The sequence below is a fragment of the Salminus brasiliensis genome, chromosome 4, assembly GCF_030463535.1.
Source record: "Salminus brasiliensis chromosome 4, fSalBra1.hap2, whole genome shotgun sequence".
Lineage (NCBI taxonomy): Eukaryota > Metazoa > Chordata > Actinopteri > Characiformes > Bryconidae > Salminus > Salminus brasiliensis.
The window spans coordinates 27,599,915-27,625,040 of NC_132881.1; the positions used below are offsets into that span (position 1 = coordinate 27,599,915).

At 41.0% G+C, this 25,126-nt stretch overlaps 1 protein-coding gene across 2 annotated transcripts in view; it reads left to right on the top strand.

Moving 5' to 3' along the window:
- atrn (attractin) overlaps positions 1–25,126 on the top strand; it is an 85,935-nt gene that overhangs the window by 23,074 nt on the left and 37,735 nt on the right. For both annotated transcript variants that reach the window (XM_072677831.1, XM_072677832.1), the window contains exons 8-24: positions 56–305; positions 558–741; positions 1,581–1,735; positions 10,315–10,399; positions 12,901–13,121; positions 15,052–15,173; positions 16,300–16,438; positions 16,785–16,966; positions 17,624–17,843; positions 17,972–18,157; positions 19,227–19,475; positions 19,919–20,056; positions 20,175–20,268; positions 21,978–22,030; positions 22,435–22,529; positions 24,443–24,521; positions 24,614–24,771. In XM_072677831.1, the coding sequence (XP_072533932.1) occupies positions 56–305; positions 558–741; positions 1,581–1,735; positions 10,315–10,399; positions 12,901–13,121; positions 15,052–15,173; positions 16,300–16,438; positions 16,785–16,966; positions 17,624–17,843; positions 17,972–18,157; positions 19,227–19,475; positions 19,919–20,056; positions 20,175–20,268; positions 21,978–22,030; positions 22,435–22,529; positions 24,443–24,521; positions 24,614–24,771 (2,610 nt within the window). The remainder of the gene's footprint in view (positions 1–55; positions 306–557; positions 742–1,580; positions 1,736–10,314; positions 10,400–12,900; positions 13,122–15,051; positions 15,174–16,299; positions 16,439–16,784; positions 16,967–17,623; positions 17,844–17,971; positions 18,158–19,226; positions 19,476–19,918; positions 20,057–20,174; positions 20,269–21,977; positions 22,031–22,434; positions 22,530–24,442; positions 24,522–24,613; positions 24,772–25,126) is intronic.

A 25,126-nucleotide genomic window follows, 5' to 3' on the forward strand; every position in this document is an offset into this window, starting at 1 on the left:
GTCTGTATAAACAAATGTTTTATTGTGTGTGTGTGTGTGTGTGTGTTCCTCTCAGGATAAGATTTACATGTACGGAGGTAAGATTGATTCCACAGGAAATGTGACCTCGGAGCTGTGGGTGTTTCACACGCGGAATCAGTCATGGGAGCTGCTAAGCCTTCAGGCTAAAGAACAGTACGCTGTGGTGGGTCATTCTGCTCACACCGTCCACCTCCAACCCGATGGATCGGAGCCCGTCATGCTGGTCATATTCGGACATTGCCCTCTCTATGGATATATCAGCCAAGTGCAGCAGTACAACATCGGTCAGCAGCGCCACACACACTTGTCACGTTTCCCTTAGTAATAATATAGATCATTTGTATATGTGCACAATTTAATTAATTAATTATTTATTTTGATTGATACCTGTGTGTTGTCGTTAATATGTAATATTATCGTTAATACGTTAATATTTTTTTCAGTTAAACCCATTTCTACTAGATTGTACTGAAACATTTTCTGCATGAAGAACCCTTTCAGCTGCAGTGTGGTCTTGTATATCTTCTTGTATCCAGTGAAGAACAGGTGGAGTGTTTTGGATACAAAAGGTGCACTGGTGCATGGGGGCTATGGCCACAGCAGTGTGTATGACCCTCTCACCCGTGCCGTCTACATCCATGGAGGCTACAAAGCCTTCAACGCCACAAAGTACGGCCTGGCTGGTGACCTCTACCGCTATGACGTGGACAATAGCATGTGGTGAGCTGATGAGGAGTCCGTCACTGTGCTGAATTATCCTTTACTTATAATAAACTGCATTGACCAGGAAGGGTCTTCAGGCATGAGCTGGCACACAAACAGCTAATAATGTGTCTCATGTTGTGTAACATTAAATTGTGATGCCTTAGCAGACCTATATATGAAAGTATTTCATCAGGATGATGGTGTTTGTTCAGTGTGTTTGTTGGTTTGATTTGAGTTTCTAGTGTCCAAGACAAGGTTCAAGTCATTTATGTCTTATATTTTCTTTCCAGTGAAGAAAGTCTGAGACTGGGCTTTGAAAGCATATGTTGTTTGAGTTTGAATCCCAGAGTCTGAGACAACACTATTGGCTGTACTCTCTCTGAGAGGGTAGATGGCACTCTCTCCCCTTATTACTCTTAAGCGATGTTAGCCAGCACGGGTGTCCGTTAGCTTGTGCGGCAGAGCAGGGGAGCTGGTTGTATTTGCAAAGAGGTAGAGGCTGGTTTCGCATGTATCAGAGGAGATGCAAAATAGGTTAACTGGCAGTACCAAATTGGGATAAAAAGGGAACATTTTGACCAAAAAATACATTTTTCATACTTGTTGCGTACAGCCAGAGATCAGGCATTAGGCAGGGGGCAGCGCATGCAGGAGGCACGGCAGGCTGTAAAATCTGCTGTGGAAATAGCAGTGTTTTGTTTACAGCACCAAGATGGTGAACTAGGCTACTGGCTACAGGTTTTGCACCGTAATGTAGGCGTGGTCAGATGTGTATAAAGCTGTTTGTGACTTTGACCTCTGTAATACCAAATAAGCCTCTGCAGTTTCTACAGTGATGTAACATTTCTTCGCAGGTCGATCCTGAAGGACAGCAGCTCTTTCCGCTACCTCCACACAGCTGTGCTGGTGGGTGGCAGCTTGCTGATTTTTGGAGGGAACACCCACAATGACACGTCCATGAGTCACGGTGCCAAGTGCTTCTCTTCTGACTTTATGGCGTATAGCCTGGGTGAGTAACAGTCTTTAATGCTCCACTCACTCCTGCGACGTCCAGTGCAGCTCCTTTGTTACATTAGCAAAAGGTAAAGTAGGCTTAATCTGTTTAGGACTGAACACTTTGTTGGCTTAATGAGTTTATAGTTTTTTGATGACCCCATTGTTTCAGTCTTAAAAAAACAAGGGACAGGTGACTTACAGGTAATGTTGTAGTACTCAAGTCTGTTCTAGGTCTTAAAACTGCTAATGAATGGTCTTGGTCCTAAAATTATTTTGACTCTAGTCTCAAGGCAAAGCTTTTTGCTTAGATATATAACTCTAACTAAAAGTCAAACTGCACAGCTGGACTAATAATGTTCCTAATGTATTACTGTATCACATAATGGAATGCCACCTGCTCCAGGTCTTGGCATCATCTCTACATATCATCTTGTTTACAACACTTGCAGTTAGTTGTTTCAGGGACTTTACCCCCCTGTTTCTTTTGCTTCTACTGCAATGCATTACATTCTTATTTGGCTATGCACCCTTTATGGTGCACCTAGGTTCACCAGATTTTAGCAAATTTTCACCAAGATTTACTGGAATTCAGCAAACATTTACCACATTTCCACCAGGTTTTACCAGAATGTTCTATTAATGATGCACTCTGTGTATCCAAGATTGGAGTGAATTAAAAGATACTGCTGTATAATGTGCGTTTGATGCGGGTGTCATGGAAAATGAAAACAAATTTACCTTTTGAATCAAACAACAAAGAAAAGAAAAAAGTTGTAGCATTACTTGTTTTTATTTAATATACCTCATGAAACATCATGTGATATGACACATGCACACATTGCAATGACAAAGCTGAAACAATGTACTGTGCAGCCCTAAAATACAGTAATATCCAAAACACCTTCTGAACCAAGTTGTACTCTGATCTGAGCTTCAGAATTTTGCCTCTCTTGTTCTTCACTGACCTGTTATATTTAATAGCAGTATGCAATGGCTTTCCCATGCTGCCGGTATGTCTGAAGCCTGAGCAACACAAGTAGTAATGTTTTTATAAAATAACAATTCTTACATTAATAAATAATATAGTTGTGTATATTACACTTACGTCAAATATGCCTCAGCCTTGTTTTACAACCAAATCTATCTTATAAATCCAGTGATCATCATATTTAAAAGTTTTACAGTCAAACAAAAAAAAACACCCAAACACTCTCGCTCTCCCCCTCTCCCCCTCTGAGGTGATTGTCGTTTGCACAGCGAAAGATTTATAAGCAACAGGACACGTAATTTAGTTATTACTTCATGAGTGACCGATTTAAATATTACCAGTTCACAGGGGATCTGAAAAATGACTGGCTGGCTGTTTTTGTTTTAATTGTCATGTAGGGAAAGTGAACAGAAGAGAAATTCTGTAATTAAGAAACAATTAATGCAAATGTGTCATGGCTGTTTTTATAGCTGACATCTGTAGTGGCTCTGCGAGTTGAATGTCATTAAAGTCTAGCTTTCTTAATGCGTGTTTAATTGCATGTAGATGTGTTTCTTTGAAGACTTTTTAACAGCACAGTTGTAACCGTAATAATACCCAAATAATAATAATTGCCTTCATGACATGTCTGCTAACTGCATCAGATCTGCTACCTGCATTTTCTTCATCATGTCTGTCGTGGGAACAACACAAGTTACACACAATCGATAGATTGAGCGGACGTTTTCCGAAGTTCCCGCTGGCTTCCGGTTTGCACCACCATTCAATTTTTTTACTTTCTTGCTGCTGTTCCAGCTGGTTATCAGACTTAATTTAACGCAGACTTAATTTAACTAAGTCAGATTTAACGCAGTGCTGGGCTGATCACTGTGACATAATAGGCCTATATAGTCTGGCAGGAGTGAGGTGGCTGCAGTTTTCAGAGCCAGGCGCCGCTGTTCCTTTCAAGCCGGCAGAGTCTGCTGAAAGATGGCTTGAAGACGACATGGCTTAGTCTTCATTGCCAAGCCTGTGCTGACAACTGGTTAGACGTTCTACTGAGTACAGCATGCAGCCTTTTGAAATGTGTGAGGACTGTGCTTATTTTCAGGTGTACAATTCATATTTCTGTTCTGAGCTACAGGAGCTGTCTGATTTGCGTTGTTCAGGCTGCAGCTGGGGGAACTTATACAGCTTCATGACTGGCTTTTTAACTCTTCACTTGACAAAAAATGATTTGATTTTGTCTCACTAGCATACAAGCAGTTCTCTGAGTTACCTCGGTCTTCCAAATCTCACCGTGACCCCCACAATTCATCTGAACTGCCTTTTTCTAACATATCACACTGAAGAAAGAAACTGCAAGCGGTAACTGCTTGGCTGTGTCCTTATGGCCTTTCCCTGCCTTGCGAGCATCGATTCATTCAGTCAGATCTTCAGACTTAGAAGAGCCCATGTTGGAGAAGTGTTAGGAGTTTGGAGAAGGTTTGTGGAGTCTGAGAATTAATAAAGCTGACCGTTCCCCTTTACAGTTGAGCACATACCTGAGGCCTGATTTGCTCATCAGAATTTTACAAGCCTTTGCAGCGTTTACTTTTGTAAACCCGTCCGGTTTTGCGTCCAAACTTTGGAACACGTTACACTGATGATTTGGATACCTTGGGTATCTTGGCTGCAGTCACCAGAACAGCCAGCAGAGGGCAGTGTACACCAAGACATGATGCCAGACAGATCTTCACCAGGAGTATGCTCATGTAGTTCAGTGTGCAACTGTCACGCAAAGGACAGTTTATCACCCAGTATAAATGCCATTTCCTTTTTCATTTTCTCATTATCCTCTGCCTCTTATCAGTATTCCTGGTTTACACTTGTAAAAGGAGTCACAAAAGATTTAACTACATTCTGGTTTGCTGCATTAGGCATAAAGCCTGGTTGCTGTCTTTTGGAGGTTAGTGTGTGTGTGTGTGTGTGTGTGTGTGTGTGTGTGTGTGTGTGTGTGTGTGTGTGTGTGTGTGTGTTGGGTGAATAATTATCTTATCTTTTAGGTTTACTTGCATGGCTGTTTTACAAAATTAAGCATTTTCAGCAACAGCCCAACACCTCTGAGAGAAACCTTAAACAGATTAGAAGGTTATGCTTTATGGTTAACGATGGTTTATAGATGAGCAAATAGCAGTCTGTATGGACTTTAGGCAACACTGCATTAGAATTATCTTCTGTTTTTTAATGTAGCCTAGACCCTGCTGGCAAAAAACTGCTGGTTAAGATTGTTGCATAGCTGAGCTTTGGGCCAGCATAGGGTATATATTTGTATGAGTTTGATGTTTAGCTGGTCTGCCAGCATGACCAAACTAACCAAGCTAGTCACCCAGTATAACCAAGCAGGTTGACCAGCATGACCATGCTAGTCGACGGGCATGACCAAAGTGGTTGACCATCATGACGTATGTCCAGCTTGAACACCTGTTCAACCAAGTAGTTCGTTTCAATGAAAGCTGATCATGAGCTAGACAGCTCAGTCAGCTTAACTGGCTGGCTAACCAGCATTGGGTATGTTTTCACCTGTTTTTCGACTAGCTTTTCAACCACATTTAACCATCACAGACCAGCTTACACCATCTGAAATTCCCAGCAAAAGCTGGTTGATCGAGCTAGATATTTCAGCAGGGGGCTTATCGAGTATATGCAAAAGTTAAGGCTCCACACAGCTATATTTGCTAATCATATTTCTTGTAAATAATAAATGATTTCACATATGTAGCAGTGGAATCACAGTGGTATATTGCCTGTGCCTTACAGTCTAAACAGCATGACCTGATTTAGTGCAAAACTAAATAAGCAGTGTTTAGACCCCCAGCATGTCTTGTCTGATTGACTGTGTAATGGTGCAGAATTGTGTAAATTAGATATTCTTGTGAAGATCTACTTCAGTCAGTGGAGATGAAGCAGGAGAGTCAGAATAAAGAAGAGTGCTTAAGGATTGAGGCATCCGAGACGTGTATTGTGTTTGTAAGTGTTGACGAACAAGACAATGGCTTTGAATAGTGTATGATAGCAGGTGTCAGGCATTCTGTGCCATGAGTGTCAACCTCTAGAAGCTCACTACTGTCAGTAGTGAAGTGCCAATGATCCACCATCCAGAAGACAACCAGGTGAACAGGCGGTCTGCAGTTTGACAAGTGACAACAACAGGAGGCACAACACAGTGTTAGGAATACTCCCCAAATGACATGTGCAGTCGGCACGTCTGATCACTGATGGTTCACTTAGAATGTGAATTAGTATTGAATGAACTGGGTGTGTGTGTGTAATATAATATATACACACACGTGGACAAAACCATGCTTCAACAGAATTATTTTAAAAAGTGAAAGTCTTTGAACAGGCCTGGACAAAAATTATGGTACCCCTGAAAATAATGTGACCAAAGGGACATGTTAAATCAAGGTGTGTCCACTAATTAGCATCACAGGTGTCTACAATCTTGTAATCAGTGAGTGGGCTCATATATAGGGCTACATGTAGTCACTGTGCTGTTTGGTGACGTGATGTGTACCACACTCAACATGGACCAGAGGAAGCGAAGGAAAGAGTTGTCTCAGGAGATTAGAAAGAAAATTATAGACAAGCATGTTAAAGGTTATAAAACCATCTCCAAGCAGCTTGATGTTCCTGTGACTACAGTTGCACATATTATTCAGAAATGAAAGATCCATGGGACTGTAGCCAACCTCCCTGCACGTGGCTGCAGGAGAAAAACTGATGACAAATCAAAGAGACAGATAATACGAAGGGTAACAAAAGAGCCCCAAAAAACGTCTAAAGAGATTAAAGGTGAACTTCAAGCTCAAGGAACATTGGTGTCAGATTGCACCATCCATCGTTGTTTGAGCCAAAGTGGACTTCATGAGAGACGACCAAGGAGGACACCATTGTTGTAAACAAATCATAAAAAAGCCCAAAAGCTTCTGGCAGTGTCTTTTGGACAGATGAGACAAAAAATGAACTTTTTGCCAAGGCACATCAGCTCTATGTTCACAGACAGAAAAATGAAGCATATCAAGAAAGGAACACTGTCCCTACTGTGAAACATGGAGGAGGCTCTGTTATGTTCTGGGGCTGCTTTGCTGCATCTGGCACAGGGTGTCTTGAATCAGTGTTAGAAGCTTGGTCTCAGTCGCAGGTCATGGGTCTTGCAACAGGATAATGACCCAAAACACACAGCTAAAAACTCCCAAAAATGGCTGCGAGGAAAACATTGGACTATTCTGAAGTGGCCTTCAATGAGCCCTGACCTAAATCCTATTGAGCATCTTTGGAAAGAGCTGAAACATGCCGTCTGGAAAAGGCACCCTTCAAACCTGAGACAACTGGAGTAGTTTGCTCATGAGGAGTGGGCCAAAATATCTGCTGAGAGGTGCAGATCTCATGTCAAGTCTCATTGCCAGTTACAGGAATCGTGTGATTGCCTCAAAAGGTTTTCATTGGTTAATTTTCATAGCATCTTTATTTATTATTACTTTTGTCAGATTCGAGTTATTTCTGTGACCATTGTGGGTTTTTCTTTCATTAACTGAGGGGTACCAACGGTTTTGTCCACATGTGTATATGTATGTGTGTATTCCTTGTATTTGTGTATTCACAAACACATTTATTTATTTATTTATTTCTGAATTCTATTTTTGAGATCTGCAGTTGACATGATGTAAATATCAAGATTTTAAAGTGGCTTGATGACTTTTTTTTTTTTTTTGTCAACTGTCTGCCACATAATCACACAGTGAAACACGTGTGCTAGATAAGCTTATTTGTACCTGAGAGCGTTCACACTTGGCAGAAGTGGAAGCGCTTCACAGATGAGTGCCTGATTTGCACAGTAAAAGTTGGAGGTTTTCAGTTCCTGAGGCTAGACCTGATGTGGCTGAGAAGTTATCAAGACTTAATACGTCTTCACATGGGTTTTGCCTCGAGCTGTCCGATTCCAAAGAGATCTTCTGTTCTGACTCAAAGAGCAACTGCCTTTTAGTCCTTGACTTTAATCAGACGCTCTACTTTGACGTATACATGGAGACAGGTCCTCATCGTGGCTACAATGAAAGTATAGCTCTGTGCTTACAAATAAATTGAAGGAGCACACTCGGTGAAATTACCATTGGTCCTAGAACGGCATCAAGGCCTACTGTTTTTCACTCTCTGGTTGGATTTTAAAAAAAAAAAAAAAAAAAAAAAAGTCACATACCTTCTATATAGACCTCTGAGAACAATGTGAAACTCTTGTATAGCACCTTTCAGCGCTGTTGTCTCTGTTATGATGAGCTTCAAATACCAAGTGAAAGGTTTGCTTTCTATAATTTCTGTTTGGTTAAGAGTGTAATTGCTGAGAGAGTGCTTTCTCTGAGACATTAGAAATAATGGGTTGAAATTGAATGTCTGCGCACACAGGTCAGGGTTTGGTTTTGCAATAAATGGTTTAATTATTGCTTTTTACGAGTTTAATGAAAACAATAGATTAGGAAAGGCAGAGGATGAACTCAGAGTCTTGTTATGGCTTCTGTTCTTTAATTGCCTAATCTTTCCTGTGAAATGTTAAAAAGATAATGCTGCACATGAATGAACCCTGTGCACCGGTTATTGTGCCGCTCCATGGTAGTTTAGATGGAGTGCTTAATAAGAAACCAGCGTTATTGTTATTTAGAGCTCAAAACATGCTGACCCAGCTGCGTCGGGAGCGGGCTTATAATTCACCCAGTCCATTCAGTGTAACGTTCCTGTCTGTGAGAATTAGTGCAACTACTACTTTGGATGTGCCGGACTGTAATACAATTGCTGAAGGGCAGGACTTGTGTAATGTGTGATTATAGCTGTTATTGGTTCCTGTTCCTTCCACAGCAATGACGGACAGGTTTATTGTAGGTTTGCGTCTCTGTGTCAAACATGAGCGTACACCCATCTGCCATAACATTAAAACCACTGACGGGTAAAGTGAGTCAGGGACACTTTGACAAGGGCCAAATTGTGATGCGTAGATGACCGGAGTGTCAGAAAGTCTCCAGAAATGTCGTGTGTGTGTGTGTGTGTGTGTGTGTGTGTGTGTGTGTGTGTGTGTGTGTGTTTTTCTGGGCTGCAGTGGTCAGTACTTACCGAAAGTGGTTCATGGAAGGACAACTAGTGAACTGGTGACAGGGTCATGGGCGAACAAGGCTTAGTGATACTTATTGAGGCACTACCTCACAACCTACAGGACCTCTCAAAGGGTCTGCTGCTAATGTTGCCAAATACCACCTTCTTGTGGAGGTCTTGTGGAGTGGTTTTAATGTAGGCAGGTGGTAGTTATGTTAATTCTGATTGGAGCGTATGACCATAAGATTACAAAGCTGACCTCGATGCTTACTTATAATGTGAAAAGAACCTTTTTCATTGGTAAATATATAACCTTTACATCAAATGTCAACTTCTTCAGACCTTTAAAAATGTTCCTCACACAACTGTTACAAACATGGTTCTTTACTGAACCAAAAGTGGTTCTTCTCTGGCCTTTGAAGCACTTTTATTATTAAGAGTAGAGGTCAGTTCTGGAATCATATGGTCACAAATGCTCTTGTTTGACCCTGAGGACCCTTTGAAATTTGTTTTGCTGCAGGCATGATTGAGCGAGCTTTATTACTTGGAACAATGGTTCCTGATGAGTGGAGAGACAGAAACACACCCTGACAGCTACTGTGTGAATTGTCTGCCTGAGCTAGTATTTGGACTTGGATGTTCTGTGTACTTGGACTCCTGTTTACAAGTGAAGTAGTGAAACTGGTAGAAGCTGTTGTAAACCAGTGAGATATTTTGCAGTCATTTCAGCACCAACCGAACCATAAATTCTTTAGCATTCTTTAGTAACTCCTTAAAATACAAGCATCTTCAAGAAGTCTAGTTTTAGGTGTAGTTGATTTCTATCTAAAATTGTTGGTGGAATGCCAGGGTTTTGTGTGCTCTAGTCTTTCCACTGTCCTCTTTCCACTGGATACCATTGCCTTTGCTCTGTTTCTGGCAAGACTAATTAGTTTTAGATAATTCTCATTAGTTGGAAACCTTGTGCTCAGTCTTTCATTAAGATGATTAAGCTCAGTTTAAGAGGTTCTGCGGACAACTTCCATAGATGCTGGTCTCCTTTTATAGTCTCCATGTCCCTCCTACAGCTTCCTGCTGAGAACCACCTTTTTAATTTTTTATTTTATTTATTTATTTTTTAAGATTTAGATTATGACCACTCCTGCGTTCTTGTCCTCGTTGGCTTTTTGACAAATTTTCTATGTCACTCTAACGTCTCTTTAGTCTGTTTAAACCAAAATATGCCTCAGAACTAATGCACGTTTGTGTCAAAATGGACAATATTCAGTTTAGTTGCTGTCTTTATGAGATTTGGTAATGAAAAGCTCTGGCTTTGGATTAAAAAAAAAAAGACAGCCTGGGTTTGATTAAATTGTTGAGTATTAAATTGACATTGTTTTGCAGATAGATTTGCAGTGGGATGAAACACACAACACATTTAACAGATGGCTGGTTTGGTCTGTTTCTTTAAATTTCAGTGTTTTTTTGGTTTTTTTTTTGTTTTTTTTTCTCTTTCTCTGTTCCAGCATGTGACGAGTGGACTGTGCTGCCCAGACCTAATCTGTACCATGACGTGAACCGATTTGGCCATTCTGCTGTCTACAGCAATGGGTAACCTCTTTAAATGTGTTTTACTTTTTTTTTCTTTTTTTATTACTAATTCTAAAATGTCCCAGGGCTCAGAAAGAGACTCTGTCTCTGAATCACCAGTGAGTGGTAGAGCGTTCGTTGGATCGTTGTGTGAAAACTCTTGCTGGAGTCAAAGTAAAGGGACGCTCACTCTTCAGATAAGAGTATTATTACACTGCTGCATGCTACCCCAGAGGCAGAGCTGCTTATTGGTATATAGCACTAGCACAGCCATTTTTGACACTGTGTACAGAAGGTGAAGGTTTGATCCCCATTCCATTTACACGCTGCTACATGGATTTTTGTGTGCTGGCATCTGCCAAGAACATGGCAATAAATATGGAGTCTGCAGCTAAATCCTGCAGTAATCTCCTTCAGCACAGATTAGGCAAATGAAGTCAGAAATCAAAATGAAAAGCCCAAAATAGTTAATTGTCAGCCTTGTTTCAAATTGTGAAGTAAACACGGACTAGCACGCACACTTATTTGAGGACACCCAGAGACACAAGCTCCCGAAAAGACACGTTTCATCTCCGCTGCTCTTTTTAGGGCTTGATATTACCAACTAGCTTGCGCTGCAGCATAGATGAGATTCAAGAGGAACGTAGAGACACCTTTTAACCCATCTATGCCGTAAACACGCGCACACGCACTAGTGAGCAAACATGCATAGTAATACAGTCTTTGCTGCGGTGCCCAGGGTGCAGAGAGGGTTAAGGGTAGGACTAAGCAATAAATCGGCCATCAGAACCTCTTATCGGTGTAATATTCCCCATGTCCCCTTTTCCCTGTTAAAAACCCACAGAACCAAATTTAGCACTGCCTAATTTAGATGCATCACAAACCGTGAAGTGTTGCTAGCACCAACCTTGATACTAGCACCAGCCACTCCCCAACAACCCCAAGTTTAAAGTAAACCTGCTTGCTACTGTCAGAGAACTTGCAATTATGGAGGAGAGTAACTCACGATTACCATCTGCAGAGGCGAACTCTCAACCAGCAGCTCTGTGAGACATTCAGCCACAGCCTCAACGCACATCTCTCTCACTCCTTCTGCACGCTGGCATGAGCACACACACACACACACACACACACACACATGCACAGACTGCTTGCTCACTGTATGCTAATGTCTGGAACAAGCTGAAAAATCAGATTTGTTGTGCGTTATTGAGCCGCATGCTATAATTATTATTATATTTAAGTTTCTGTCAAATTTCATCAGTAATTTAAAATAAGTATGACCGTAAGTATGAATAGTTTGACCTTCAGTTTTTAGTATTTTGTTCTCTTCCCATTCATAGTGATGGAAGCCTGGTCTTGTGCAGTCTGGAAAAAGCTGCAAAGATGGCTCCACTGTCGCTCAAGATGAAATGTACTTTTACTTTTTATAATTACCGCTGTGGAACTCCAGACACTTGCTGAGAGGGTCAAATCTCGTGAATTCCTGCTCAGAACTGCACTGTAGAGCTCAGAGTGGAAACCCAACAGAAATTCCCACACTTTGAAGGGGATTCCTGTTGCTTTCCGACTGTTTCTGCTGCACTGCTGCTGCTTGAGGTTAAGCATGGTCTGCACTGTTTGCAGTTTTGTGTGGTTAGCGGCGTTTGCTAGCTCTGCAGTGTTCTGATACTGTTGTGGGATGAGTGATGTCCTCTCGAGAGGGTTATCCGGTTAGTGGTGTTAAAGTCTTCTACGAGGCATGTTGGTTTTACACATTCTACAAATGTGTGAGTGAGTCAAATTTAAAAAACAAAGAAAAGAAAAGAAACACTGATGAACATCAGCGCGCTGAGCAGCGTACAACACTGGCTGTAATGGGGTTCAGCAGCCATGTACAAGCTCTGTAGTTCTGTTTAGCGGTCGAACAGGGAACTGCAGCATCCTGGGACAAAAGAGCATTGTGCAAAGCTGATGTAATCCTAGTTACTAGCATATCTTTTTTTTTTTTTTTTTATTAGTATCAAGTGTGATGGCATTAATTTAGTATACTGACGTTATCTGAACTTGCTAGGAGTTCATTCATGCCTTATAGAGTATCCCTTGTTTACATATTTGTACCTAATATTTTCATCTTCAATTCAGGTTCATAAGTATTCGATTTGTTGGACTCAGTGATTTGTGAGCTGGGAAAAACCCTACAGATCCTACTATGAGACTTGTGTGTGTGATTTGAATCATTACCCATAATCTCTCGTGTCATTGTGGCTGCTAGTTTGACCTCTCTGTCACCTCCCTTTAGGGATCTCTGGCAGAACAGCTTTTCTCACTTTACCTGTCAGTCCGTTCCTCTGTGCCAGCTATTGATCTCCCCATCTAACAACTGGCCTGGTCTCTTTACTTATGTTCTTCCTGTTCCTCATCTTATCCTCCTCTCTCCCTTTCTTCCAGTCACTCTCCTTTGTCCCCTTTATGTAACTTCTTACAATGTCCTTAGTGAATTTTCGAAATAAAGTGTATGTGTGTGTCTCTCTCTCTTGCAGGGTGATGTATGTGTATGGGGGCTTTAATAGTCTAATGCTGAGTGATATGTTGAGGTTCGCACCTGCCCATTGCGCTGCCTTCTCTGAAGAGTCGGAGTGTGTGATGGCTGTGCCTGGTGTACGCTGCGTATGGAACTTCACCACCAGTATGTGTCTGCCTTGGGAGGTGACCAAATCCCCAGAACCAGAGACCCTGCTCAGCATGTGCCCTCCCAGAGTCTGTAAGTAGCTCCAAGGCCTGAACTAGTGTATTTAAGGCATTTTGGGTGTTATGTCTGCAGAAAAAAAAAGATTTTATAAGAAAATAGTGTGGTAATATTTCATTGGTGTCATGCAAGTACCTCTGTTTTTTGACACAAGTTTAATCTGACTGTTGTTCTTTACATTATCAGAATTTTAGTGATGGATAAGCCAACAGAGATGCTCCAAAACAACTTGGAATAAAATCTTAATGTTTACAAAACTGCCATCTGGCAGACTGTACCATAGCATCTAGTCTAGAACAAGCTAAAGGCTAAAGAACAGTTTCTACCCACAGACTATCAGGCTAATAAACAAGTCGTGAAACTGTGAATTTACAACTGATACTGTATTATCATTTTATATACCTGCTAATGTTACAGAAGGAGCTGTCTTTACACTTATACACCGTACATAAGTGTAAATTTGCTACACACCTTCCATGTGTCACTTTATGCGTAATTCTCATTGTCGCTTTCTGCTAGTGGTGTTTACAGTCTCCTGCTGTTCACACTGTGACTTACCATGTCTATTTTTACCATATTCTATCTTTGTAATAACACCAGTGCAACTCTGTTGTTGCCCTTTCTCCTACACAACAAAGATAACACAACTGCTGTCCTGTTGCCTAACATATATTAAAGATAATGCTAAAAAAATATGTAACACATTTTGTACATCACTTTGCACAAAATGAAATATGTTCATCCTCCAAAAAATGTGTTTTCCCCATCTCATGCAAATAATACTTATTAACATTATGCTTTTTATCCTGGCTGCTCTAAAGGCTCACTGGAGTCACTTTGTTGCTTTGATGACCAGTAATAGTGTACTAATTATAGACAAGTCAGTCAAACTGATGGCATCATGTAAGGCTTGCATGCAGCTTCTCATCCATGGAATCCAATTGCATGAAGCTCCTGGTGCAATTTTTTCGTGCTGATATTAAAGCCAGAGAAGGTTTGGAACTTTGCAGTTATTGAGTCCGTGGCACTATGCCCCCTCAGCACTCGACGACCCCACTCTGTAACTTTTTTGTGTTTTTTGTGTTTTGAGTTGCTGTGGTTCCTAAATGCTTCCACTTTTTAATATTACCACTCACAGTTGTTTGTAGAATATATGTAGAATAAGGGAAGACACTCCACAAACTGACTTGTACCACACTGGAATTCAGTGAGCTCTTTATAACGACTCTAGGCAGCCTACATGGCTAGGTCCTTGATTATATACACCTGTGGCAATGGGACTGAAAACGTCTGAATTTAATGATCGAAAGGTTTGCCCCAGTAATTTTGTCCATATAGCATATAAGCCTGGAAATAATAATTGCTTTAATCATTGGAAACTTCAACATATGTTTTTGTGCTTACTTCATCTCCTCCAATGTGGCAGATGTAAATGGCACCGGATTTGTACAGTGACCCCTCTTTACTGAAGTTCTGCTCTAGAATAAATACCTAAGCCTCACCATAAGCATCTCAGTGCATGAATGTCCTGACCTGTGCAAATCACAAATGAACCTTGACTCGACTTGACTAATCGTTAATAGTGCTAAGTAAAACAGCAGCGTAGTCTGGGTGTAAACATTAGCTCTGCAGACTCTGAAATGCTTCATTAAGTGATTGTCTGGAAAAATGTCTGGCAGTTATTCATGGCAGACCACTACGAACATTGAGAATGCAGGGACCAGCCACCCTCAGGCTAGTCAGTGAGGTGTGTTTGTTGGTTCAGTACTATGAAGGGATTAGAACTACAGTAAACAGTGTCATTTAATGAGTGTTCAATTTTACTAGGATACTACACAACCACCATGTTGGCCATGAACACCTTTGCTTTATCTCGGTGTGTGTGTGTGTGTGTGTGTGTGTGTGTGTGTGTGTGTGTGTGTGTGTGTGTGTGTGTGTGTTTCAGATACAGACAGTGATAAATGTGACCAGTACACAGACTGCTACAGCTGCACAGCGAACACCAACGGCTGCCAGTGGTGCTCTGAGCGCTGTTTGTCCGCCCACTACAATTGCACCGCTTCCTCGGTAAGGCTAGAGGCAGGGGCGCTGAGATTAATACCCGGGAGGCAGTTCTGGGGACGCTGATAGGAGCGGGGGAAATGTACTTTATTTGGTGTTCGAGATGGATGTTCTGAAGCTTTTGGTGTGTGGTTGTATTCAAATGCTATGTATCCTGTCGTTTATCTGGCCTTGTTTGTTTCGGTGTTTAAATTCTAGCACTAAACCTTACAGATGTTGAAATCGTAAGGCTTACTAAGTCTTTCTCAGGGATGGATGCCCTTTGAGGACAAATAAGTGTCAGTCCATTCAACTCCATTATGTTAAACAAATGTTATGGGATTGAACGTTGTGGTGTTGAAGGGTTTGTGCTAAAATAGCTGGCTAATTCCTTTCTGTGCTAGCACAACACTGTTGGAAAAAAAAAATGGTGCCTTCAGATATTGTTGTACCTGGCACTCTGCCAAATAGTTTTCTGTGAAAATTTGTTAACTAAGAAATGAAGTAGGGTCAGGGCTGAAACAATGAACTGGATGATCTTGAGCTTGATTGAGTTACAATGCTTTAATATGTAGAGAAGAAGGACAATAATATTACCTCTATGTGAACCATGCAGTCAGGGACTTTAATGATGTCACTTCCTCCAAATGATTATTCCTCCGAACCATTATTCTTACAGCGGGAGAAATGGCAGTGTTACGGGATTATGGGAAAATGCTGCAACGTTTAAACATTTTTACATTTTTATAATAAAAAACGGTGTAAACAAAATGTTATGTTAATTAACTAAAATGTGTGACTTTTATTTATTTATTTATTTATTTATTTATTTTAGTAGTCTACATAAATATTATATTAACTAGTGGGAACATAATCACCAAAATGCTGAACTTTAACACTAACAGACTAGCAGCGTGTCTTGGAGACTTAAAGATTCTCAAATCCTGAGAATAGCTCTATTATGTAGCAGCTGCCTGGAAAGCAATGGAAATTAAATGATTTTCTTAGATTGATATCAGGAGAGAGGCTGTATGATGTATAATTGTTGTTTTCTGTATTACCGAACAAATTAGTGGCTTAATTACTAACATTCAGTGATGTTTACTGCACAATGTATATTAAACTATGTTTGTGTGTTTTCTCTTGCCCACAGGGCTCGATATCCGAGTTTGAGGCATGTCCTAAGGATGTCCACTCTTACTTGTGCAGTAAGAAGACCAGCTGTAAGAGCTGTGCTACTGACCAAAACTGCCAGTGGGAGTCTAGAAACCAGGAGTGCATCGCTTTACCTGGTACAGACTAAACAGGCGTTGCAGTAATGTTTGCATTTACTGTTCATGGTTGTTTTTGTCTGCTTCACAATGCTTTGAGGAATTATTATTTATACAAAATTTAAATCAGAGGAACTTTATGAAAGGCAAGCTGTGTGAAAAGTGGAAAAATGAAAAGGATGTTTTGCACGGCACCAGTGAATATATAGTATATACATGCTTGATGATGTTCATATCTACAAAGCGACCAGAGTGATGAACGTGTGTGTGTGTCTGTGTGTGTGTGTCTGTGTGTGTGTGTCTGTGTGTGTGTGTGTGTGTGTGTGTGTGTGTGTGTGTGTGTGTGTGTGTGGTTGTGTGTGTTTAGAAAATATCTGTGGGGAGAGTTGGCACCTGGTGGGGAATTCGTGTCTGAAGCTGATAACGGCAAAGGATTCCTATGACAATGCTAAACTGGCCTGCCGCAGTCACAATGCTGTGCTAGCCTCCCTCACCACCCAGAAGAAGGTTCAGTTTGTCCTCAAAGAACTACAGAACAGAGCTGCACAGGTGGGTTGGCCTACACACACACACACACACACACACACACACACACACATACACACACATTTCTTTAACCTCCTCAGGTCATGGGTATTTTTTGGGGAGTGAGTGATTATATGTACTGTTAAAGGTGCCATTAAATGTGTTTGTTGAGTATTTGAGCTTTTTTACAACCCTGTTATTATGCCTCCAGATCTGTTATGGCTTTCAAGTTTTTTGTAATTATTTCCAAGTCTTCCTGCATAGTGTTGCTGGCGTCTCTGTGTCCTTTTGGTGTCCAGTCAGCATGGTGGGCAGTTAGTTGGATGCTAAGCTAAAAGCGATCTCCTCCAAACCCTACTACAATCTCTTCAGCCTGCTATCACCCAGTTAATGTCAATGGCTTTCTGCTCTTTTGCTTCTCATCGGCTGCAGCACCCAGCTAGGTTTTTCTGCTTACCCCCTAATAGCGGCCAAGCTTCACTCAGTGGCTAGTGTTAGCTTAAGCTTTTTTACCCTTTCTTTCATATTATCCCAAAGTAGCCCTTTTATTTTTTTCACTAGTGGACTGGGTGAATGTAATTATTGTAAGTGTGAATTTAATGTTTGACATTCACAGTATGTTCGTTCCTGTTTGCCTTTAATAACTGTCTCTTTGTGTCATTGCTCTGTGTCTGTTTATAGTCCAAGTCAGTGGTGACTCCCTGGGTGGGCTTGAGGAAGGTGAATGTATCGTACTGGTGCTGGGAGGACATGTCTCCCTTCACCAACACCACTCTGCAGTGGTTACCAGGTGAACCCAGTGACGCTGGCTTCTGTGGCTACTTGGCTGAGCCCAGTGCCTCTGGCCTGAAGGCGGCGGCCTGCATCAACTCCTTCAACGGCAGCCTGTGTGAACGATCAGGTAACTGATCCTGAGGAAGAGTGTGATGAATGAGCTAATTGCTGACTACAGAAGATAGACCTGCAAAGTCTACAAGGATTTATTTCAGTTGTTTTGCTCTGTTATTTGCTCCCTCTTTTTATATCTAGCCAACCACAGTGTGAAGCAGTGTCGTACTCCGTGTGCCCTGCGTTCTTCCTGCAGCGAGTGTACGAGTGGGGGCTCAGAATGTATGTGGTGCAGTAACATGAGGCAGTGTGTCGACTCCAATGCCTACGTAGCCTCCTTCCCTTTTGGCCAGTGCATGGAGTGGTATACCATGAACAGCTGTCCACGTATGTATATGTTCGTTGCCCAACTTGGCAGATTACTTAAATGGTTAAAAAAATCCTGATGCATTCAACACACTGTTAATACAGATCCCAGCAAGTGCAGTGTTAGCTGTGTTAGTCTTCTAAGGTAAAGGAAGTGGTAGAATGACAGTTACAAACAAAGGGGCCAACCAGAATTTTAGGCTTTGTTCTCAAAGTTGAACATGTAGTAAAAACTACAGAAATATTCCTTAATAAAAAGAATTCTCTGCTTTATTATGCAACTCAAGTCATTATTCTCCAATTTTATGGGCCTTATAAACTTAGTTTTAGTGTTTGTGAGCATTAAAGTAAAAAATAAATTGTGAATTGTAAGAAATTTAATTGTGAAAAATATTTTTTGACACTAAAGTTGCACAAAATATTTCAAAGTATTAATTTTTTTTACTACGTAAAATTTCTCAATTCTTGTACTTTCAGAACATTTTAATACTTTTTTTTTGATATTGCAGTAAACTGCAACAAATGAACATTATTTTACCTACAATCAGAGTTCTGTATGTATTATAAAAACAAATGAAACTAATGAACTATGCTGTAACAGTGATTAGTGTTTTTAATGTTAAAGTATCGAGACACTTCATTTTATAACGGTACCGAGACTCTAGAATCATGACAACCCTGGTTTGTAACCAACAGCAAGCGGCAAACATTTTTTCATCTGAAATTATTGTAGAACATGTTGATTTCTGTCTAAAGAGTCTAAACAGCTCTTTAAGTTACTATGTCAATGGCAATCATTGGGGTCCAAGCACTGTGCAACATTTTGGAGCCAGTAGAGCATAAATTATGGCCAGTGTTTCACTGAGATGAGCAGTCTTGAAAGCAGATATCTGAAAATGACTTGAATTGATAACGTTTTTAAATATTTTTAGAATGACCAGAAATACCAAAGCTCTGCTACAGGGCTTCTTCAAGGTTTTTGAAACATTTTTACTGCTAATGAGTTTTCATGTCTGATATAATAATTACATGAGCGGTCAGTGTGTTTGTGAGTGTGTGTGAATATGTATGTGTGTGCTTTTGTCCACAGCGGAGAACTGCTCTGGGTATAGAACTTGTTCTCAATGCCTGGATCAACCTGGTTGCGGGTGGTGTACTGAGCCCAGCAATACTGGAAGGGGTCAGTGTATGGAGGGCTCTTATCGGGGACCAATTCAGACCCTCTTGCACGCTCCCTCATCCTCAAGGCCCTCTTTCATACCTGCCCCTCAGCCGATGCTGAATGTCAGCCTGTGTCCACAGGAGAACAAGTACAACTGGTCCTTCATCCAGTGCCCAGGTATGCTGATGTGTGTGTTGATCTGTGGGTCTGCATTTGCGCTTGCATACCTTGCATACTAAGGCCCCACACTTATCCGTCTACTTTTCTTACACTGTGATTGAACATAAAGCGCTTACAATAAAAAAAAATTTACAAAAACTTACAGAAAGTCAACAACGTAGTCTGCGTTTGCATTACAAAAGAGAAAAGGTTTTAATTTTCTTCCATTAAAACCCAGAACTAGATTTCTCCTCTGCTTCCCCTTATATGACCTGGATCAGTAAACCCGTGTCAGTTTTAGAGATACCTCTCCAAAGATCAGCAGCTGGCGAGAGAAGTGATTTGCTTCACAGTAGTGTAAACCCAGCGTGACCTCTTTCCTTCATAGAAATACTTCACTCCTTAATTGATTTTCTCCCTCATCTTCTCACTCCTGTCTTTTTTTTTTTTTTTTTTTGCAGCATGCCAGTGTAATGGCCACAGCGCGTGTGTGAATGAGAGCGTATGTGAAAGATGTGAGGATCTCACCACTGGCAGACACTGCGAGAGCTGCATATCTGGTTACTATGGTGACCCCACAAATGGGGGCAGCTGTCAGCGTAAGTGGCGAGGGCATGGGGTCAGTGATGGCACTGTGACCCGCTGCGAGTGTGAGCGCAGCGGATGCTGTGTGCACAGCATGCTTTACACCGCGTGTGTCTGTGTGTCTTTTTGCAGCCTGTAAGTGTAACGGCCACGCCAGCATGTGCAATTCAAACAATGGCAAGTGCTTCTGCACCACCAAGGGCATCAAAGGAGACCGCTGCAATCTGTGAGTAGCGCGTGCACACACGCTTTCCACACACAGAATGCAAAACAATGCCATACTAAAGCTTTATTGACCATGTTAATGTTGCTAATGGTCAATAAATGACCACTAACTGCATTTTGCACATAACCTCAAACTTTACTGATTGTTGACCACATTAGCAAGCTTGGCAAAGCAGTTTCGTTGAAGGGATCATTTGACTAGCATGATTTATCAGTTAAACTGCTAGCAGTTGCCCAGTCAAGACTTTGTTTACAATCTAAGCAGGAAATGCTGGGCTCACATTGCTAATAGATACTGGATTTTGACTCTCACCAATCTCATCTGTGTGAATACAGGCTCAGGAACTTCAGTCATCCCATTCCAAACATATATGGATCTCTTTATTTGTTTGGCACAGATAAAGCAATGTTGTTTAAGAGCACTGTGTGAATTCTCTGCAGATGGGATAGCCATTTTGTGTAGCCAGAACCACTTGTACCTAGAGCTGGGCAATATGATGATATTTTTTGTATCTTGATTAATTTTATCATCATGATAACAATATGCTTTTCGAAGCATATCGAGGATACTGTTAGTGCTTAATAAACCACAATCAGCTGCAGGCTTGTCTGTAATTGATTGATATGCGCGTCCATCTATGGTTTTGTGTGACCAGTGGACACTTAGAAATGTCTTCCGCGTCTCACTATACAGGAAATACTCCATTTCTAAAATCAGACCTTTTTTTAGGGTCAGATGGTCTCATAGGGCTAATTCCTGAGAGAGCTGAGATTGTTTTAAACAGTTTGATATGAAACGTGGATATTATCTTGTGCCTTTAAAGCTGATTTTTTTTTTTTTTTTTTTTTTTTTTTTTTTTTTTGAATCTATAGAACAATGGGGACAGTCTATGTCCAAAGCCAGTGTTTGTTTGCAATGCTAGCCTAGACACTCTTATGATGAACTTAAACATTAGAAACACACATCAGATATCAAGCGTGTCTCGACTGATTCGACTGCATGCAGGGTAAGTTATAAATGATGTTAATTGGTGGGTTTTGCTAAACTACTCCTTCAAAGAAACGACAAGTTTGATTGCTAACTGCTCTCTGAACTATGGCCTCGCCTCCGTCAAAACCCAGGTACGGTAAACCCACAGCATTACTAAAGAGGAATAAAGACTGGGTCCTTCATTTGCATTAGCATGTTTCATTGATTTGACAAGAAAGGTAGATTATATATAAGTCTTATATATCCCACATTTCTCACCATGCTCAACTGGACTTACACCAAGGGTGATTTCAGAGCTGACCTCAGTTATGAAACGGCAGCTGAACAGGCTTTTTATAAGGAAACACTCTTAATGACAGCTGGAATAACAGGGCTGTTACAGGTTCAGTACAGTTTGACCCCGACAGGAAATGGGCCCTTTTTCGAGATTGCCAACCCAACCTCCTGCTTTGTTTCCATTGCATCTCTGGATGCTTGTTGTTACTTGTGTAGAAGGGTTTGTGTTCCTATAGACTTTCTCTGTGATTTTATATATATATATATATATATATATATATATATATATATATATATATATATATATATATATATATATATATATAAAAAATTGTTCTTTATGTGCATCAGCCTGGCAGCTAATTGTATTATATTACTTTAGGTGTTACTTATTCCCCTGAGATTTTTTTTTTTCTATTTGTCTCTCTCTCTCTCTCTCTTAGGTGTGAAGTGGAGAATCGTTACCAGGGCAACCCTCTAAGAGGAACCTGTTATTGTGAGTGTTGCAGTAAAAGAGTAATCACACAAAAAGAGGGTGATTGAGGACTGACTGCTTGTCACAAAGCACTTGACTCTTTTAGTACTTCTTAGTAAACTGCCTCTCGTAGCCTCATCTGCCTTTTGCAGTGAAGTGAACGCAGACTGAGTTCAGTGGAAAACCGTGGGTAATTCAGTCTGTAATTTTCTCAGAGGAGGAGGGAGAAAAACACAGACATGGCCGATCCGGACAGAAGTAAAATCACAGCATCTGTGAAAGACAGAATTATCTTAGGACAAAATGTAAATGTAATTTTGTTGAAATATGGCTCCAGAGGTCTGCTACTTGATCTGAGCCCAACAAGGCCCTGGTAACAACTGTAAAATTCTCTCTCTCTCTTTCACTCTCACTCTCACTCTCAGATACACTGCTGATAGACTATCAGTTCACTTTCAGCCTGTCCCAGGAGGATGACCGCTACTATACCGCCATCAACTTTGTGGCCACACCAGATGAGGTGAGCTGGGGGGTACAATTTACTTTTCACTGATGTTTATGGGTAAAATCTGACGTAGACTAGTTTTGCAGTCCTGTATTTGTATCAACATTTAACAATGTAGTTTTTGTTTGTTTGTTGTTTTTTTTTATTATTTAAATACTCTATAGAGCAAATAGAAATGGGGACATGAATACCTGTTGATTTCTAATATACCAAGAAAAACATTTTAATACAACAAATAGTTTTTCACAGCCAGAAAGTTCTGAACACATGGGTCTTTAAGCCTCTTGGAAAAGCATCTAGTCATACACAGCAATGAGCCAAAACTTTACAATCACTCACAGATGAAGCTAATGTTGGCGCATGTCAAGGTCTAGATGTGTGATGGACAGCAACTGAGCAGTTGTTTCTCAATGTCAACACATTGGATGCAGCTGAAATTGGTAGTCTTGTGGCAGGGTCCTGGTTAGCAGTGGCGATCACCAAACAATAGTGGTCAGAGTAGGGATGAACCAGAAACCAGCGTCAGGGCTGGTCAACTTAACTTATCCCATCTGGTGTGAAACCACAGAACAGCTACTGCTGTACAAGTCATTGGGATGTTTAATGATGGTTACAGGAGGGGTGTTATACCATACACAGCGTGTTGTGCACACCAATGCTAACCCCTATCCACCAATGAAAGTACCACAAATCACTGTACCTACAAATCACAAATGTCAAAACCAGACACTGAAGACATGTGGCACACACATACTTGGCTTTTCTTTACCTGTGGAAGTGATGGCACCAGGTTTTACTGTCTGTGGACGGGGGTCGGTGCCAGAGATTTGTTTTTGTTTTTTTTTGCTGGTGCTGTATGGGGGTAGCTTGACTTTTCAGCGAGGGTGCTCTGAAATTTAGGTCAGATCACCTGTGTTGGCTTAAGGTTTTTAGCCTAAAAATGATTGACTTGATTTATTTACTTTTGAAAATCTCAGTTTGATCAAGCTTCTGTGAGATGGGCCGGAACAAGTCCACTCTGCAACGGTTTCTGGCTAACTTGCAAGATTTGCACAGGGCATCTTCAGAGTTCTTGTGGAGTCTATGCCTCAGTGAGTTGGAGCTGTTTTAGTGGCATGTGGAGGACTGTCTGCATAGTATGCAGGCAGCTCTGTGTTACTCTTTTAAGGCCACTTCTTTCAACAGAGTCTACGCCGTAGCCTGTGAATGTGGTCTACACTGTTGTGAGCGCTTATACTTGCATGCGTTGTTGCCTCTGCAGTTACACTGCCAAACACTGGCATACTACAAACAATGGTGGCCTTTCATTGAGTTTCTGATTTGCTGTGAGGGTCCAGCCACTTTATTAGACGATGCTCATGCGTGATAAGTAATCAGTTATAAGTAATCAGAGCTTTATGAGTGGTGTTAATTTAGCATTTATTTAGACCCATTTGTAACTTGCCCTAGCACAAGCAATGCTTCCGAAACAAGGACTTCCCCTGCAATACAAGCGAGGTTAGCCGCCACCTATTTTTTGAACTGCTGCCGACACGCACAGAGGAAAGCGCCCGATCACCAGCTCCACCACGCCTGCTAACAGATGCCTGTGCCGACCAACACCACTTAAGAGTGATGAGAGCTTGCCGTCTACCCACCCTGACTGTGGCCACTGATGGCAAATCAGCATATCTCTCCTGAGTGATGTTGTAGTGGTGTTAGTGTGTCTGATGAGTCGATCTTTATGAGTGTAGATAATTGCAACATATTACTTTTTATTGTTTGTGCAACAAGCAGTTTACTCTTGGGGACCCTTCGGTACTCCCCAGCACTCACTGCTTCATAAAACTAATTACAGGCCTAAAAAGCAAGACATGAAGACGAGCCTTTTGTTTCACTAAACATTAGTCTGAACTCTTTATCTCTTCTTATCGTATCTTTCCTTTTAGCAAAATCGAGACCTAGACATGATCATTAATGCCTCCAAGAACTTTAACCTGAACATCACCTGGGCCACCAGCTTTGCAGGTAGGAGAGACTGAACGTGTATAGAATACATTTATGCTGTAGTTTATGTTGATGTCAGTTTATTTATTTGTTCTCTTTGGGTTCATTCTCAGCTGGCACTCAGTCTGGAGAAGAGATCCCCATCGTTTCCTGCAGCAACATAAAGGAATTTAAGGACAGCTTCTCCAACGAGAAGTTTGATTTCCGCAGCAACGTCAACATCACCTTCTTTGTTTACGTCAGCAACTTTACCTGGCCAATCAAAATACAGGTAGCCTTCAGTCAAAGTACTGATATCTAATATAAGTCTATGGTTATATTTATTTATATTTTACCTTTCTCATATATATATATATATATATATATATATATATATATATATATATATATATATGAGAGCTGGGTTTGTGTCTGATTAGCACAAACACACACACAGATATACATGCTCAACCTCACACACAAGCTCAACATCAAATAGCAGGCAAGTACCACTTGCCTAAATTAAGTGACTTGTGTATGTACCCATCTCTGACACTCTCTCTGTCTCAGGTCAGTTCAGGATTTTGTGCTGGCAGCATTGCTATAAGAAACCGTTTCATTGCTGATAATAAAGATGATGCTCATCA